Source organism: Haliotis cracherodii, unplaced genomic scaffold, assembly GCF_022045235.1.
Source record: "Haliotis cracherodii isolate W230 unplaced genomic scaffold, xgHalCrac1.p SCAF_1, whole genome shotgun sequence".
NCBI lineage: Eukaryota > Metazoa > Mollusca > Gastropoda > Lepetellida > Haliotidae > Haliotis > Haliotis cracherodii.
The window spans coordinates 47,458,363-47,478,824 of NW_027266264.1; the positions used below are offsets into that span (position 1 = coordinate 47,458,363).

Here is a 20,462-nt window from a genome sequence, read left to right on the forward strand (position 1 = left end):
GTGTTCAGACAATTAAATTATATCTGAATTGTATTTTTATACATGTTTCAACAATAAATCACATTTGTTATTGTATAATGCGTTCTTGTTTTCGTGAATGTATCATATGATTAACATGTTAATATTATCCGGTCACCACTGATATGAAATCTGGGAACCTGTGGAAATTTTAACACAAATAGTACATTAACAGAGCTAACGCAAACCTTTTTGGATTCTGTGAATATGTTTGTTTGTTTTGTTTGTATATTGTTTAACTCCGCACTCAGCAATATTCCAGCTATATGACAGTGGTCTGTAAATAACCGAATGTGGACCATACAAACCAGTGATTGACATCATGAGCATCGATCCACGCATTTGGGATACAATGACTTGCATTAACCAAGTCAGCGAGCCCGACCACCCGATCCCGTTAGTCGCCTCTTACGACAAGCATAGTCGCATCTGACGACAAGCATGGCTGGTGAAGACCTATTCTACCCCAGATCTTCACGGGTTTCTTTATATATTTATGTAGATCTTAAATATGTTTGCGTTGACAAGATTAGCTACATTGCCAACCAGCATCACAAGCATTCATCACAATTAACAATAGTGAGTGTTACAGCTCTTTTAAATAATGGACATTCAGTGGAAAAATATAGGATTTTTCACATGGGCTACCACATCGACCGTTTGTGTCCCTGTCCAATCCTTTTCCAAATGATCGTATCACACATATGTCGTAAAGATTGCATCAAGGTTGGACGAGTTGCCCCCCTTTCACATTGACCTCAATATTTGCTTTGACTATGCATTGTACTTCAAACCAGAGTCGCTGCTTGAAGCGATTGATATGGCAAGCTATATTTACACCTGACTTATGTCAGGTTGACCTAATGACTAGCTCAACTGGTTTACAAAGCAAAATTAAAAGCAGTCAACGGGTTTTCCTGCCTGGCCTATCTACAGACCATCGATACAGTGTTTTCGTCAGGGTTTTCCCGAGCCAACACAGGACTTGTGAAATGTTTTACTATTGCCGACACAGGAAGAGCGTTCATCAAGTTACGGTAATGGATAGTTTTGGTTGCAGCAGATAAGTGTAAAGTGTCAGTCTATGTTAACTGTAACTATTATTCTTGAATCTAATCATTTTCATGTTTATTTTTGTGTACGGTTTTGAAGGAACTCATGTCTTTCGAAGCTGAGGTAGTGTCTTCAAAGACACTTTAAATGTGATCTTTCCAGAACAATAGTCAGGTAAATTGTATACTACTTCATATTCTAACAGCCAGGTTATACAGTCGTAATCAGGTCCGCTTGGATGGGACGACATAAAGGTTGAAAAAGACAGAATAATGAAAATGAAATGAATAAATTAGAACGAACATGTGTATACGCCATTGTTTCTTATTTATGGTAGAGTTTGTTAAACTATGATATTGATGGCGTCGTCTTCTACAGTATGTGAATGTTCAGATGAAGTGATGTTGAGAAAACGACTTTCAACTTTGAAGGTGTATGTTCCATCGTATCGTCCAAATAGCAAATATTCTAGATATGGCAGATGCCTCAAACGAACTGTTGAGAACGTTGTGGTCCTGTCATAACAGATTATGTCAATCGTTTTTCAAGGGAATCTTTATATCAATCTTCTGTATCTTTACCAGAACGTCTTGTTTCTCAGCATGGGGCTCCCGTCCGCCTCGTGTAAAAACATAGAATTCTCTTAAATCAATTGTTACTCTGTATAAAAGTGCTGTGAATGTATATATAACAGATACAACTGATATTGGAATTCCCCTTACATCAGATACCATGACAGATACCCGGTTTACCACGATCAGTCCTGATGTACAGCCCTACACGGTTCAAACGTTGGATAAGGAAACACAAACTGATCGTTCTCTACCAGATGGAAGGGAAATACAATTCCGAGAAATTCGCGGAAACCATATTCTGCAAATTGGTTCCAACACAGTTGTTGACATGATAGTAACGAAGGACTTTTTACAAATGGCAAAGGAGGATGGGGAATATTTAGGTAAGATCATATTTGCATTAGGGACTAGACTTGCTACACGCCAGATTTGGACAATATTTGCATTATCCAAAGGAAATATCTGGCCAGAGAAAAGCCGAAATTATTATTTGTCAGACATATAATATATGATGTGCAATTGTCAAGTAGTTACTGAAAATATAGATTTAATGTCGGTATTTCGCTTGTCTTGGATTATGGATAGCTCGATGGTCTCGGTGCTGCTCGACATTGTCTCCTTGAGTGTTGATTAACACACGACACATTTATTTTTTTTCTGTTTCACAGTTTGTGATAAGAACACACCAGTCGTCATGTTAAAATGGAGTGCAGCTAAAGAAAATGAATCGGAGGCAGTTAAAGCTGTGAAGTCACTTTGGACACTACAGTTGAAGGAACTATTTGAGAGCATGTATGGACAAGTACTGTCACATTTGTCACACAACTTCTTTTCGCCTCTCAGGGAATTAACTGTGGATATTTTCAAAAAGTATGACGCCAAACTGACTGGAATCTTCAGTGGCTCTCTTCTGTTTGTGTTCTGGCATGCTGATGAAGAGTCAGCACAGAGCATGGTTGCTGACAAGGAGGTGGTGCGGGAGATGTTCCATCAGCTGCTGTTGGGTATGGGCAAGGGGGAATTAGAGTTCACGCTTGATGCAGCTGTAGATACGAGTGACAGTATGGAGGCTGAAACAAGTGGCAAAGTAGGTGGTGGTGAAGAGGTTGATGCTGATCCTCTGGCAAGTCTCACTGTAGGAATCGATCCTCTGACTGAGGCAAATATGTGAGTACTATTACTACATAGTAGTTTGTACACTAATTATGTAATTATTCAATGCGTTTCAAAACAACCAAATATGTATTAACACATGAAATATGTTATACATTGTTTATATATCTTTATGCATCATTGTGTGCACACGTGAACCTTCCTCAGGTGAACCAAACAATCGTATTTGGGGCGTACAACAGCTGATGTTTTCTTTACTCGATATTATATATATATGCCATATGCAGGTGTTGTATATGATATATTGTTAATAAATAAATTCTATTTGCATGTCGAATTATTCAGTATTACCTGTCAGTATCACATATCAGTGTCATATTAACTGTTACTGTTAATAGCCAACTAAAGACCAACGAGGAGACCTCAAAGAAAGCAGCGGGTTTGTATTATTAATAATAATGTGTTATTCTGAGTATAATGATACAAACACACTCAAATATATCATGTATATGTATTCAATAAAAAGATTGTGTATATATACCTTAATATTGACTGATTAATTACTACTATGTGAAGAAAATTACTTAATTATATTTTGGTATTCATTAGTATATATACCTAACTAAATGTTAGTATCCTATAGTGTACCGTACATGTTGGATTTCATTAGTCGATAATAAATGAATGAATGATTATGGTTTTACGCCGCTTTGAGCAATATTCCAGCAATATCATGGTGGGGGACACCAGTAATGGGCTTTACACATTGTACCCATGTCGGGAAGCGAATACGCGTAACGAGCGAAGCGCTTTAACCACTAGGCTACCCGCCCGCCCCCATGAGTCAATAAATGAATCATGGCACAACACAATTACTCCAAATAGTAAAGTCAACTGTTTGCCATCACACTATGTTTGTAGATGTCCGTTCAAGATTAATCGAATACGGCACCTGACCTATGTGTCTTGTACTTGATAGATTTGAAAGAGATCGAGAGTAGATTACAATCAATGGAAAGCAGCTTCAGAAGGATGCAGCGCGAGATGAATGAACATATGGACAGTACTCGCGGTGATATGGGAAGAGGATTGAAGGAGATGAGAGACGTTACACAGACCCTCATAGAAACTGTGCTGAAGAAGACATCAGAGACACCACAGGACAAGGAACCGACGCGATCTGAACATACTCTACCCACTGTTCCGTTTGATGTGTCAACTCTGATCGAGAAGATACAAGGTTTTCCGATCGCCCCAATGACTTTGGAGCAGTTCCAGCAAACGGCTTACGCGGCGAATATGGTGAATGCAGTGACAGCAGACAGTTCCCTCAGAACTAAATCAACAGACCAGCCAACATCCATGACCGAGCGCAATGAACCCACGGAAGTAGCATCTAATATAATGTGAGCATGTTAACAAATTGATACTTATGACAGGTTGGTATCTAACAAAAGAATAGGAACAGGGGTACTCACGGGGTAGATACAAATCCATATCTTAGCATAATGCTTTTGTGAATCAGTTTGTTTCTTCTCTATTCCTTTTGGACTTATGATGGAAATAATCATGTCAAAGAAAAATATGCTTCCCATTTTGCATTTATTTCCGCTTCGAAGCTTAATTTGATAGTCATTCCACGATAACATCAACTATACGGCTCCAACTGAATATATGTTGTTGTTTTTTGTTTGTTATTTACCGCCGCACTCAGCACTATTCCAGTTTTGTGACGGGGATCTGTGAATAATCGAGTCTGGACCAGACAATCCAGTGATTGACATCATGAGCATCGATCCACGCAAATGGGATTGATGACATGCTTCAACCAAGTCAGCGAGCCTGACCACCCGATCCCGATAGTCGTCTCTCACGACAAGCATAGTCGCCTTTTACGGCTAGATTGGGTTGCTGAAGATCTTCACGGGTTATTGAATATATTACATAAACTAATGTGTAAATAATCCATTCATAAACAAGAAACATGATATACTTTGTTTTCTTCTATTCTTCTAGGGTTGAAGAAGCAGCAGATGAACAGCAAATGTCAGGACCAGGTTCAGCTGACATACCTGTATCCCTTGAAGGTACAGCGATTGAGAAGGATACAGGGATTCTTCCATCAAGGTATAAGACATAAAGAATACAGTTACACTTCAGTAATATTCATTTCAACTCAGCATACATGCGTACTCATTTTAGTAACATTTTACAATCTATGCTCATGTCATGTATCCTATCATTACATGTACGAGGTGAATATCAATATCCTAGGCGTGTACAAAATTATCACTTACATTTAGTATTTAGTATTTAGTAATGTTTGCCTTAAACATGTTGTCAGATCCGAAAACGACATTCCATGTGAACCAAATGATGGCGCAGTACCTGCAAAGCGTAAGTAATTTCACACCTAAACTAGTACTGTCTCTCATGTAAATGATGTGTACTTGATATGATGTGCAATCCTTAACTTCTGTGCATGAAATACATTTCTCAAATTTTATGAGTATGCATAATATGGTAGACGAGAAAGTGGTAATAATAGTAGTAATGTTGAAAATCTTTATCGCAAAATGTTTAGGGGCTGATAATATTTGATGCCACTGGTCTCACTAACTCCGTATCCCCCTCAAGTCAGCAGAAATGATTTTCTCATTCAAGTAACTGCTTCGTTTCGACAATAAGTGGTATTTTGACATATTTTGTGTGATCTTGAGAAGCCATTTGCAATGTAATTAGACTACATTCAACAGAGAAGTATGGAGAGGCTGAGCAGCTGTTGAGCTCCCTGAGTGTAGCTGATGTGGAAGGGAGGGCATCTGACCCGCGAGTGAGACGTTTGACTGCGGCTGTGGCTGCAGCTCTCGTTCACGGTAGGTAATACACAGTAAAATGTTCAAAACGTGTAACAGACTCAATAGGATGAGCACACTATTTAATTTATTCATTTCGGTACGTGTGTGTACATTATGCATCAACCTTTCCCTCGGGGTATCTGGATGAATGACACTTTATTGTAAGCAATATGCATATGTTGTACAGTTGATCAACTGGTTGCACGTGTCTACAACCCTTGAAACAGATGAACACTCACAATTGTTACCCAGCATGTTCATTGCACAATGTTGAAGGGCTGTCCCTGTTTTCATATATTTCTCATGTGGACTGCTACCCAATTTGCGAGTTGTATGATCATTATGACGATGTTGATGATAATCATCTGTATACATGTACAGAAAGCTGATCGTGCTATATTTTAGATGTTCCAGCACCACCGAGGGCAATGAGCTTGGACACTCTCATATGCATTGATGTATCAGACAGCATTGGGATGTCAGGCTTAGAGGAGGTCAAGCAGATTGCTAACAACTTTGTAGATGGTTTGTATAAATAAAAGCGACAAAACCCTTTCCATAACAATAACAATTTCTGCTGAAAACAGAATCCATTTTACGATTCAGACGATGTCATGAGCATGTGTTTTATGAATCACTCTCAAATAGTGATAATGACAGGTGTTCGCGAGAAGGTGAGAGTATTTCGCACCATCGGTAGCACCCGTCACAAACACGTGCAAAGGCAAGGCACTCGTTCATCTGGAATAAAACAAATACATACACGATATCATGAATATGACGAAGTTCAGTATAAAATTAATTCTATAATGCGTCTACTTCCTTATTCAGCATTTTATATATTTTTGATCAGACACATTTTGAAGACAGATATAATCTATTTTTCTTTGTATGAGGTTACAAACTATCTGTTCTTACCAATGGAGGCTCTCTTTTATGTCAATATGTTTACATTACGTCCCTCACGAAACATTATCGACCTAAACGTCGCACACTGAAATTCATAATATCAGGGTGAGGCGCTGAAATTGCATACATGAGGTTTGAAATTGATGAGCTGCGCACCTCGCCTAGAAGGGCTTGATCAAAAGACATTAAAATTATTATTTTTCAACATAGCCCCCTTTCACATTGATGCACGGTCATCGCCAAATCTTCAATTCTGTTGTCATTTCGGGTGGTGTTGACGTCATTGGCCTTCCAGTCGTCTTCAAGGTTCTCCCTGCCATTCTTAAACCCTGCTGCCCACCTCTTTACGGTGACATATAAAGGTTTTCTTTTCCAAAGGTCATAGACCCCTGCCTATTTCCTTAATCTGATCCCATTATGTTTCAGGTATTGAGGACATAGCTGAGCAGCACGGACTGGAGGAGAATGTGGGCGTGGTGTCACTGGGAGGAGGAGCCAAGGTCGTCCAGCAGCTCACCAATGACTATGGAGCTGTCAGAGATGCTATAGGTCAGAAATGATGCCAAAGGTCGTTACAAAAATGCCAGTCGTAATAATAAAACTTTCTGGTGGACTATATAATTGATTTTCTGCTAATAAGTTATATATATCATATGACTTTGGGGGAGGGCGTGTTAAGTTTGCATAAATTAAACAATCACCTGATTCATGTCACGCCACAGTATGTATTCCGCCAACTGGAATGTTTATCGATCTCGTCATTTTTGTCTGATGCATAAAACTGTTGTTGGTAAAACTATTGTAGATAACGCATGTTTTCGTTGTTAATCATTAGGATTGACTATTGGTTGTTTTTGGTTCCTTGAAGTATGAATCGAAAAACCGATGTGCAATCTGCTTGAATCCGCGTAGCTGTCATACAATGACATACTGAATGAATCCGCGTGCAAAAGTTTGCACATCGGAGTTTCGATTCATATCTATAGGCTTGGTCTGATTGCAACGTCCTAGCCCATTACATGTACATGTATGTCACAAATACCTGACCATTTGGTATTATCCACTCCATGTGATGCACAGTGCAGTTTCTTTACATTTATGATAATTTTTATATCGTGATTTCAATATTTACGCTGGACAATCCGTCAATCTTTGTTATATGCTTTTGCAACAGAAAGCCTGGTCTGTTGTGGAAGAAGTCCAATATTCGAAGCTCTCCTGGTATGTGTTGCGGCAATGAAAGAAGGAGGTATGCTGTGTTTAATGTCCAATGAACCTCATTATTGATAGCCAAATGTCGTGTGAAACGTTAGTAATGGGATTTTACTTATGTGAGTGATACCATGTCACAGTCATAATGTCAGAGTTAATGTTTTGATGTAATAAATGTACCATGTCAAACTATGTCAAAAACGTCATATCATGACAAAACTAAGTCAAACTGTGTCAAATATAATGACTATCATAGGGGGAGTATTAAGCGTTGGAGGAGCACACAAGATACGGCCAAGGATAATATTTATCACAGATGGCCTGGCTACTGATGAAAGCTACCCAGTAGGACAAGATACAGCCTCAACAGATCTCAATGTACGTTCAAATATTGGAATAATTATTCTATTAATGTACATTATCTTGCTGCAAAGCAAACTGTTTAAATAGACTGCAATAAACAGTATTTCTCTTCGAGTTAGCTTATTGTCGGAAGAGGGCCTAAAGGATGTTCTACGGTATGGTCATGACAACCTTAGGTATCTGGAAATTCTGGAATTCGAAAGTTTAATGTTTGGTCTATTATTAAGTGCATAAAGCAAAGAATACGACATGTTGAATTTGTTTCTGATAACTTTTGATCACTTTCTATATCAATGGTATGCCTTAATACATATTTATGTGTGCAGGGGAAAATATATGCTTTCGTATGGGTATATTTTCGTTTCAGACAAAAATCCAGTTAATCCAACTGATGGGCGAACTTTCCCCAAAGAAGAATAGTTCAACTCCACATCCAATAACATGGGTCCCTGTCGCAGCTGCGGATAGGGTAGGTATACTTGGTCCCTATATTGGTTCATTACAGGTTCTTATTCAGAAAATACGGTTTACAAGTAGAGTGTCCTTTAAGAAAGGTGTCATGATATCACAAGGATATCCATCGTTATCTGTACATTCCTTAATGTTTGGCATGTATTTTGGCAACGTTCATTTTTCTTCCAGGACTTAATCATTTCAAGTTTATATAAGGTGTATTGGTGTTTTTTTAACTTATTATGTAACCTTTTCCTAGTCATTCCTTTCGTCCCTCTCAAAACTTGGCGACGGAAACATTGTTGAGGGAAAGGATATTACAACTCTTTGCACCTACTACAGAGTACAGGTAAGTGTACAACACCTGGTTTAATTACAATATCAATACCAACGCCAGCTCAGTCCAAGTTTGACTTTATTAGAGACGCGTACATACACATACATATTACTTAAACATTTGCTTTGTATGTTTCGAAACTATTTACATCAACTCTATTGCAGGAGAGCATTGGGAAAATTTACATGTGTGTAGAATCTCGTGAATGGGAAAACTTGAGCGAGGCCGTGGAGGTAATGGCGGGAGCCTTTATCGGAGATATGAGGCCTGAAGAGAAGGTAATACTCTTGACACATTATACTGCTCCGGGTCCGTTCCTGCTTTAAAGACAGTCGCAACGTTAGATGTACATATCTGTTGGGGGGATTTGTGTACATAAATGCAAGCCATTGTTCTCTTTTAGTCACAATATAACCTACCATACCTGGATACTCACAAGGCATGTTATGCATCTTCAGCGTTCCATCATTCAAGAAGTGAAGGCGAAAATAGAAAGAAAGGACTCTAGCGCTGTTGATGATGATCCAGATGATTTTGACAACCTAAAGGAGCTAAAGGACTTGCCTCCTCTTGGGTCAAGGGTCAGCAGAGGTCCTGCCTGGAAATACCAGGACCAAGATGCAGGTGGACCAGGCACAGTTATCAATCATGCTGATGATGAGAGTGAGTAATATATCTTGTCATGTAGCTGCCACACGCATTGCTTATTCCAGTGACGGCAGAGAGTATGGTATATGTACGATCTTTGCTCATGGCTGTGTCACATTGACTGTGAGGGGATAGAACGACACGTCATTTTACATTTCACTATCAAACTTATTGACTGTCCGAATGACGTCAGGCGATAAAATGCCATGCCATAATGATTTTACAAGTAACTATCAACAATATTGACTATTCTAATGACGACAGTGAGTAGAATATCATGTAGAAAAACATGTCATGGGGAGTGTTCTAATTGCATTTTGAAATGCGAATTAATGAGTACTTATGAAGTTATTCACTTTTTGCAACTGTGATTCTGTTTCAGAGCATGTCTGGGTCGAGTGGGACTTGAACAGTGTTGCATGTCGATACAGATTTGGCTCCAGGGGCATGTATGACATCATTGAGGAGGATAACCAACCGAGGATTCTAAAACCGGATGAGCTGATTGAGATTGGATGCAGAGTGAGAAGAGGTACCACATCATTCGCTCACGCTTACATCCATCTTGTTTCAAACACCCACAATAGTTCATTTTCTGGTTGGTTAAGCCGAAGCAGTTAGAGGTTAGAGGATATATTACATTTTAAACATTGTCTGCCTACCTTTCGACAGCCATTCCATCAAGGGGGGTTATAAAAGGAGTCGTTATGTTGTCTTTAGTCTTACATTTTCCAAATAAAATTTTACAAACATATAAAGAAGTAATGCTTAGACATGTATATTCATATTTAGTTTATAACATATATTTTCCTTTATTTCCAGGCGATGATTGGTCAAGTGGTGATACAGATGGAGGCCCTGGTAACATTGGTGTTATCATCAGGAAAAGGCAAGATGGCAAAGTGAAAGTGAGGAGGCCTTTATATGAGCATTGTTTGTTTGATATTAACTGACCAATTTCTATTGCCCAGTGTACAATCAATCATATTCCCATGACATAGTTGCCATCCTGCAATATTTAAAACACAGTCCCTACTTCTATAAAAAGTAGCATTAGACGTTTACTTCTCAAAACTGACTTTATGTAACTAGACCTTAGGATTATGATTAATGCTTTTTTAATATGTTCACTTTCAGGTGAGGTGGCACAATGGCGTAATTCAAGCCTGTAACTTTGGGTACGATGGAAAATTTGAACTTGCGATATGGTAAGTATATTGACAATTCACCATATCGGTGAGTTAATATTGCTGTACTATAACTCTACTTCATTTCAAATAGAGATCTGATTGCCCTTCATTGGCTCTGTAATCGAATTGCATAATATTCAGGCAATGTATAATTATAATGCAGTGAATCAATCAGATTGAACCAGTGATACCAGTATTTAATAATCTACATAGCATCTCACAGTGCATATGCACGTGTAAACGTAATTAATTATGATTCGTACTGGATACAAAATGTACCCCAAATGTCCGTTTAATAAAATACAGCTCCTTAGAAGATATCATACCTTCCGGACAGAGAGAAACGACACTCAGTGCGGATGTTGCTTTACAGAAAGGTGACCATTCTTATCATTGTTAACTGTATCTCTACAAGTATTAGTGGTTAAGTGTTTTATTAAAATACAATAGTATGAATTTTATTTCCCTCAACATCCAAATCCTAAGGAAGAAATTATTTTCGATGAGGTGTAACAATTTTCTAAAAGTTTACTATTGTAAACTGTAATGTGTTTAAATTGTATCGGTTAATCAAAAGTTATATCGGCCTGTTAGGAGGTAAATATGCTAATTCCAACTTTTCATCATTATCAGGCCCTGCTATGCCAACTCCAGAGAAGCCTCACGTGCTGTGGCAGTGGCACGATGACCGAGGCCAGTGGCGGTTATATGATAGGGGAGATACTGACAAACTAAATAGAGAATTTGCCCGAAAACCAACCGGATCCTGTATATTACAGAAGCAAGGGAGAAGGTAAGATTAAACTTATTATAAGATTGAACCGGGTTATATTGTGATAAAAAATTTAAATAAACAGATCATAATATAGTTTCATTTTAGTGTATTTAATCCTTTTCGGTACCAGAATATATAATTATGTTCATTTATGTTTACACTTTCATATTTCTTAATTCTGTGTAATTTATTTACAGTTTCCGTGTTTTGTTCAACTTGATGAAAGAAAAATGTGTGGAATATAGCACCATGCATGAAGTGAGACGTCTAGGTATGTCAGACACGTTGGAGTTATAAAACATATTACATATTCAGCGTGTAACAGGTAATACAAGTTTACTGTAATTTGACTGCTCTTAAAGAAACATCCAGTAATTTGTGGTACCCCATGGTACCTTATTTTATATTATTTATGGGAATTGAGATCAGGATATTATAAACTGTGGAAGCTAGTTAAACACCGGCACTAACACTTTGGAAATTACTTTCAGTTGTGAGTGATGAAGACCGAGATGAATTCATCGCCAAGGAAATTTCAATCAGTGATGAAAGTTCATGGACATCATGTTAGATCTCCAAATGAGGAGGATCTTGTACATACAATGATTTGGAACCAATTTAACACTGTCCTTTTACCAGTACCCATTACAACAACGTGTATAATAAATACTGATACATCTACACACGTATTCAGTGCAACCCACTTCATGACACCCACAGTCTGAAACCATTAAGTGTTTATTATATTCTGTCAATGACAGAATATGTTGTTTTCCAGGGTATGATGTAGACTCTACGAGGTTTGCAACTGTATTTGTTTGGGATGTAACTTATTGCTACTAAATTGAAACTAAATGGAACACGTTTGTACTGTTGATCATTGGGAACAAAACAATACCTTTGAAATGTTATCCAATGCAGGTCTATTTTAAACACACATTATATATATAGATATATGTCGGAATATTTTCGTAACACAACTTATAGCATAGATGACTTTAGTGCATCAACCAGTGTCCAATAAATCCGTAATTTGCCCACACTTGAACCTGATAACAATAACTGAGATGTGTGCTGTCATCTGATTCAATGAACAAATGCAATTTGGAATGATCTTTCATCCATATTGGATATCTGAATTTAATAACCTTTGATGTGGCAAGACATATTGTAAATAAAACCATACTTTTTAATGACTAAATCTTTCATTGGTCTTATGCGCGTAATTTGAAATAACTATAACTGCATATTTCTTGAAATTACGGGGATGTCCCATAATGACGACTCTATAGTCAACTAATATCCAGTATCCTATGAACGAAGTATTTTACCTTGGACGTGAGTGCTGATTCAGTCTGGCAAGAAACCAACATATTTGGTATTGGTTTCTGTTCTCATTTTCAATAAAGTATTACTTTTCTCTCTTGTGCCCATTGCTCTTCGGTTTCTCATTGCTGTCCTGGACATTTCACAGAACATAGAACAGTCTCGATGTACATCCAATTATATATCTAGAAAAGTACAATTAAATTACCACTGTTATCAGCAACTACATTACCCACTATGTCACTCTTATTCAGCTTATTTAAGCATGCCCTGGGCCACTCTAAAAGTCGTATACAAGTAGTCGAAAAATGTGTGTACAACTAGTCCAGTGTCGGTGAAGGTCGCATATGTATTGATAACCTAATCACGTGGCTGTGTGCGATATGTTGTGATCACTATCATATCTTTTCTTTTCATAGTGACGTGAACAGATACAAGACACAAGGAACACCTAAACTCATATGAATAGAACCACATCACAACTGTATGTTAAGGGGAGAGAGAGAAGGAGAGAGAGGCAAATCATTTTAGTTTTGTCTGCACGAAAACAGAAAATTGAATTCAAACATATTGTATGTTGTATGAATGTTTAACAATTAGAACTGGACCACCCAAATAGTACTTTTTTCTTGAAGAAGTTATTTCATTCAGGGAAAAATTGCAAAGAACGAGCCCGGGTAGCCCAGTGGTTAAAGCGTTCGCTTGTCACGCCGAAGGCACGGGTTCGATTCCCGACATGGGTACAATGTGTGAAGCCCATTTCTGGTGTCACCCGCCCTGATATTGCTGGAATATTGCTAAAAGCGGCGTAAAACCATGCTCACTCACTCACTCCAATACCAAGGAATCTGCGGCGATTCACAGGGGAGACGTTTAAAGATGGAAATGAAAAAGACATCAGTAAAACAGAATCTCATGGTCACGAATCTTCATCAGGCAACTACTTATTTAGACGAAAGATAACACCCCAAAATCAAGGACAAATAGACAAATCGTTTGGCTTGTTACAGAAAGCGAGGGCAAATAACAGCAGTTCAACTCTGACCAGACGGAAACAAGCAAATGATATAAAAAGTGCAAATTTGAAAGAGGGTGAAACGATCTCGAGTGGGGAGTTTGAACAGAAAGTGGTCGAATGTGAACCTTTTGAAGACGACAGCTAAATAGTATCGAGACATCTTTTAATATAGGTAATATTAAGAAACTATTCAAATAGGAAAGACATGTTTCCAAAGAAATTTGACCCTGTAATTGCTACATTGAAATCTTTTTATAATAACTGAAAGACACTATAACAAAACAAGCTATTCAAGTTGTTTCTATCACTAACGCACCACAAAGGCAAAATTGTGTAACAGAACACAAAAACGTCTTGCGTAAGTAATGTAGTGTACCGTAACTATGTAGCACATAAGTTGACTGTGTAACTTTATATTGCAGGGTTTAAAAGGCATTGCATGGAATAAACTTTCAACTGTAATTTGTGTCCCAACAATGCGTTGAAACAACATTCATATACGTGTTTGCTTAATCTAAGCTCATTCCTCACATATTGTGACGACAGCTTCAGTGTGAGGTTACTAGGGAGATCGCTGCTTAACAGGAACACGCGGAGAGTATGCAAACTCGTTTGTGAGCCGGACATCGTCCAGAACAACCTCGTTGTCAACAGAACTGCCTGGAACCGAGATAAGATTCACAGAAGGTAAATATCACTATCATATTTATGTGCAATCATTCTCATCATCTGATTATTGTCTGACTGAGTGTGTAGTCTTAACATGGTCAGGTTAACATCATTTCAAAATCACAGACGTTTGTCAAAACCGTATCGGCCTTTTCACATTAACCCCAGATGAATTTGTCAAGCTGCCATATAACTGTTAAACTGTTCCAAACGCCTATTCACTTATAAGATACATATACAGGACTATTGGCGGTCATTGTGGTGGAAGAGTGTTGCATCTGGATGTCACACAGCATTATCCAGTCTATCATTATCAAGTTTATTCATGACAACAAATGAAGAACACATCTGGCCTTATAATTTGACAATCAATCATCACAAATTGACAATGCCTTCTTTATTAACATACTATGCAGTATCTGTCAATACTAGGTACTTGAAATATTTGTTATGAGGACAATCTTTACCTGTCAGATAACTGAGACAACTCAAGTGCGGGTAATAGTAAAAAATCATTTATATTTAATTCATTGCTTGAAATCAGAATATCAACAATATGGCATCATTAATCCAAGTATTTACCTCATCATAACTGTATCATTAAGAAGCTGAACGAGGTTGAACCTGTTTTCTTGTTGTCAAAACTGAGGCAGGCTTGGAAAAGTCATTATGCCATCTCCAAACTTTCATGCCTACTATCAAACACCAAACGAAACGCAAGGCCTATAAGGCATTTGAACATATGTACTTTCAAATACTGTAATCTCGTATCTCGTATGCCCACAATGAGCGTTAATTATGGCGACTCATCTCCGGTGCATCGATTGCACAAGGCAGTGGATGAAGGCCATGGGGATCAGGGCCCATATGCGTAGAAAAGATGCACCAAATTTCTATGCGGTTGTCAGCCTTGGTTGGAGGTCATTGAGGCGTCTTTGGATATCGTCCCACAAGTGTTCTATTGGATTCAAATCGGGTCTGATGGCAAGTCAAGGCATGGTGATGATGTTATGCTGCTGTAGGATGTCTCTAATGGTTGTAGATGTATGGGGACGAGCATTGGTGACGGGCGAAAAAGGGAAAGGCGTAAGGTCTTAGGACTTTGTCAATGTAGCGCTGCGATGTGACGCCATTGCCCCTGCCTGGACCAATATTTTGGAAGACCACAGGTCCAGTTCTTTGGTTCACTCTAATGCCCCCTACACCGTGATGCTTGGGCCTCCCCGCTGGTTTCTTTCACGCACACAAGCGTCTGCAAAACGTTCACCACGTCTGCGCCAGATCATGACCCTACCATGACGACTTTTATCAGAGAAGATGACGTTCCTCCATTGATGATGCGCCATTGTTGACGCTGTTGCCCATTTGAGTCGTACCTGACAATGTCGGTCTGTAAGGATAGGCAGTAGAGCAATTCACAAGTCGCCGACAAAAGATGTTCCTGGCGACTAGGCGACGTTGCACTGTATCGGCACTGACAGGTCGCTGATAGGTGCCGATCTTCTGCCGAGATGTTTCATTGGCGCAGAGGAAACGGTTCTGCAGGCGATGGCGACGCATGTTACCATCTTGTCGAGGCGTTGTGACTCGGAGCCGACCACTACGTGGACGGTCGTTGGTGCTGATGGCAGTGTTGAGTCGTTGCTGCAAACTATATATTGTTGTTACGTGCACATTAAAATGATTTGCCACAACCTCGTCATCGCTACTGTATCGATCTACTTACTGGCGGGGGCACGTGCGGCCCAGTCGTCTAAGGTGCCGCGATTTGCTGTGCAGAGTTGCGTCCCTTGGGAACGCCAGAAACTTATGATTGTGGGTTTGAATCCCGGTTCGCCCCGATTATGTTTCTAAGTTTGTCAGCACCATATCCGTGCCCGTGGGTTTCACCGAAGTGGTAAACGTCTGAGACCTGCATCACTTCGGGTTTTCCTCCCACATTAAGCTGACACGCCGCGATATAACTGGAATAATGTTAAAAGCAGCGTTAAACCCAACTCACACGCTCACTACTTACTGGCAATCGAGGATATAGCTCATCCTGCGCGTGCATCTTGATGTGCACGAAGAATTTTCGCAACCGATCTCAGAGACACTTGTGAGGCTGCATTTGTGCTCATATTTTTTGTCGCACCTGAAACTACAGCTGTGTTTTCAAACAAAGATATGAAGCAGGAAAACGGAATATATCCAAGCTAATATGATTTGTACGTATCACAAATGTTTGTAGAAATTGCGTTTTGTTTGCGATTAAGTATATATAACTAAGGATAGGGGCAGCATAAAAATTGTCTCTAGCATTCGTCACCACTCTCTCCTTTCTATAACCTGCAAGAAGACTTGTTCCCCTGTCGACGAATGTCATGTACGAAAATACGAAAGAACCAATCAGAATGCGGGTATGACTTCAAGTCCCTCGGCCAAAGAATCCCTCAGTAATACTTTTTTGACTTTACATAGCTCTTGCATTTTAACATATAAACAAGATACAGTCATGTGTTAGTCATTCTGTATATTACTGTAAGTCAAAATGTGTTTTCAATAGCATCTGGAATATATATGATATATGGGGGGAGAATATATGTGAATCATTACGCAAAGAGTTCGAGGGGTTAGTGCCAGAACACATTATCTTGTAAAATATTAAAATTTACTTTATGACTTTCTAAACATTGTATGACCATATATAATCCTACGCCAAAATATCTATGTACTACATTGTATATTTTAAAAGATATTCAACAAGACATAAACAACTTATCACCTAACTCTGTTGTCGTGTTGCGCCAGGATGTTCTATACTAAAATACTACATGCTGGTATACACAACATTAAAGTTTTCACTCAATTCTATTAAGCCAGAAAAACGTATCGAGAATTGACACATTCTAGCACTCTGATATAGGCTTCAGACTCCTTTAAATGGAGAGCCGTAACAACTGATAAGCATTTGAGATGTGCTGGCTTTTTGTGTTTACGATTAGAGATAAGCGCTCCCCCGCACCAGATGATGTTAACTGGTGCTAGCCTTCTATGGCCCAGGATGTTTATATCTGATCTCCGGGCTAAATTCCAGTCAGCTTATACTAATGGTCATTACTTGGTCCTGGCGTCGAAGATAAACCCACTACACAAACGTCTTACAACGGACATATCATAGTCCAAATTATTTTCATCAACATAAATACGTTTAAGGTAAGTAAAACTGTAAATTATTTTACTAATTTTTGAAAATTGATCTCTTATATTATAAGTTACGACGCAACAACACGTCTGATGATTTATATAACGGATTTTTATGTTTAAGTCATTATCAAATGAGTGTTCGTTAACTTTTAGTGTGTTCTTGGATGTTTTCAGATAATCGCAGGGAATTTTTTGTTAATTTTGCTATAAAATAGTATGTAAATGACATGGGTGAGACTTGTGTTTTTAACATAAACATCTTTCATAAACACAAGTAAAGTTTACATAAGAGTAGATATATGATACATGAAGTTAGATTGTAAATTGAGAAATAATGTCACATACACAAATATTTCAAGACCAGTGCTACGTATTGTTTTCTTTTGTTTTTTGTTTTCTTTCTATAGGCATTGGAAAATGAGTGAGTTTGATTCTGACTTCGAAGATCAAGACATTTTGGAAGCTTGCAATATTATCGAGAACAATCAGATATTACACCATATTTTGCCACAACCACCCACCAACATGGAACCGAATTCGCTACAAACCACTGACAACCCAGTTCCATTGACGGCAACCAACATGGATGCTTATCAGCTTCCAACCACTGACAACCCAGATCCATTGACGGCAACGAGCATGGATGTTAATCAGTTACCAACCATTCACAACGCAGATCCTTTGTCAGCAACCAGCGTGGATGCTAATCAGCTACCAACCACTGACAACCCAGTTCCATTGACGGCAACCAACATGGATGCTAATCAGCTACCAACCACTGACAACCCAGTTCCATTGACGGCAACCAACATGGATGCTAATCAGCTACCAACCACTGACAACCCAGTTCCATTGACGGCAACCAACATGGAACCGAATCCGCTACCAACCAGTGACAACGCAGATCCATTGTCGGCAACCAACATGGATGCTAATCAGCTACCAACCACTGACAACCCAGTTCCATTGACGGCAACCAACATGGAACTGAATCCGCTACCAACCAGTGACAACGCAGAACCTTTGACGGCAACCAACATGGATGCTAATCAGCTACCAACCACTGACAACCCAGATCCATTGACGGCAACCAACATGGAACCGAATCCGCTACCAACCACTGACAACCCAGATCCATTGACGGCAACGAGCATGGATGCTAATCAGCTACCAACCACTGACAACACAGATCCATTGACGGCAACGAGCATGGAACCAAATCCGCAACCAACCACTGACAGCGCAGATCCACTGGCGGCAACCAACATGGAAGCTAATCAATTACCAACCACTGACAACGCAGATCCATTGACGGCAACCAACATGGAAACTGATCAGCTACCAACCACTGACAGCGCAGATCCATTGACGGCAACCAACATGGATGCTAATCAGGTACAAACTACTGACAACACAGATCCTTTGTCGGCAACGCAAGACTACATAGAGCCACGTCCCAGTAATACCAGTGAGGGAGGAAATAAAAATGAATTTGACAGCTCTGATGACGAACCTTTAATTTATTTGGGGAAATATAGACATACACATGTTGAAAGTAGCATCGAAACATCATTAGAAGAGTACCTTCCGAATGATGGGTTCTGTTTGTTTGGGGAGCACAGAACGTCGCGGTAGACATAAGCCACACAATAAAACTGCCAGTGATCGCTTGACAAAAGTAAGGGAACACATTGAGTCATTTCCTAAGATGGATGCCCACTACACAAGAAAAGATACAAACAGGCAATTTTTAGGACCAGAATTGAATATTAAAAAGACGTATGAACTTTATAAGGAAAGGTGTGCTGCAGACAACAAAGAACCAGTGTCCTCATCACTCTACAGAAACGTCTTCAATAAAAAATATAATTTTTCTTTCCATGTACCAAAGAAGGACCAGTGTTCGCTTTGTCAGCAATATTACAGAGAAAGAGACACTGGTTGGCTGACAGAACAATTAACAAAGGATTTCAATGAACACCAAGCCAGAAAAATCAGAGCTCGAGAGGCAAAGATTAAGGACAAAGCACTTGCCTTGACAGAATCCTCTGTCTTTGTTGGAACATTTGACCTTGAGGCAGTATTGTACACGCCATGTTCGCTAGTTAGCGAAATTTTCTATATGAGAAAACTGAATTGTTATAATTTCACAGTGCATGATGCTGTTCACAAGAGCGGTACATGTTTTCTGTGGTCAGAGGTTGATGCCCAGAGAGGTTCATGCGAAATTGCATCATGTTTACAAATACAGTTGAAAGCAATGCCTCCTAACATCAACCATGTTATCCTGTATTCAGATACATGCACAGGGCAGAATAGGAACCAATATGTTGCTGCTTCCCTACTTCATGCTGTCACTACCACTGACCACATTGATGTCATTGACCATAAATTCTTGGAGCCAGGACACACCCAAATGGAGTGCGATGCAATTCACTCCAGTATTGAATTCGCCAAAAAGAAGACAAGTATTTTTGTTCCCAGCCAGTGGGATACTGTTATCAGAATGGCAAGAAGGAAGGACCCCTATCTCGTTATTCCAATCAAACACACGGATGTAATGGACTTCAAGAAATTGGCAATTAATTATTTATCTGCACTTTATTCTGCTCTTATACCACCGATGGTGGTTTATGGCGAAAACAATAATCTGAATCTGATAGAAGGCTGCTTAGTGTCAATTCCCTGTATAATAGACTCCTTGCAATATGGAATACTGAATAAGTGAACAATTAATGTAAAAATTAAAAGCCTAGTAC

At 39.1% G+C, this 20,462-nt stretch overlaps 2 protein-coding genes across 2 annotated transcripts; both read left to right on the forward strand.

The window, feature by feature from the left end:
• The first annotated feature begins 2,709 nt into the window (after positions 1–2,709).
• Positions 2,710–12,857, forward strand: LOC139456053 (uncharacterized). Its single transcript, XM_071237564.1, has 21 exons — positions 2,710–2,813; positions 3,158–3,198; positions 3,739–4,165; positions 4,776–4,886; positions 5,104–5,156; positions 5,516–5,635; positions 6,023–6,142; positions 6,953–7,075; positions 7,701–7,775; positions 7,995–8,116; positions 8,469–8,570; positions 8,814–8,903; positions 9,056–9,169; positions 9,350–9,554; positions 9,922–10,071; positions 10,362–10,447; positions 10,677–10,747; positions 11,036–11,106; positions 11,363–11,522; positions 11,702–11,775; positions 11,996–12,857. Exons 1-21 carry the CDS (start codon positions 2,710–2,712, stop codon positions 12,073–12,075), a joined length of 2,499 nt encoding a protein of 832 aa, XP_071093665.1. The 3' UTR covers positions 12,076–12,857.
• Positions 12,858–18,228: 5,371 nt separating this feature from the next.
• LOC139456064 (protein FAM186A-like) lies at positions 18,229–19,338 on the forward strand. The gene has a single exon (XM_071237573.1). The coding sequence runs from the start codon at positions 18,229–18,231 to the stop codon at positions 19,336–19,338; it is 1,110 nt and encodes a 369-aa protein (XP_071093674.1).
• Positions 19,339–20,462: the final 1,124 nt, after the last annotated feature.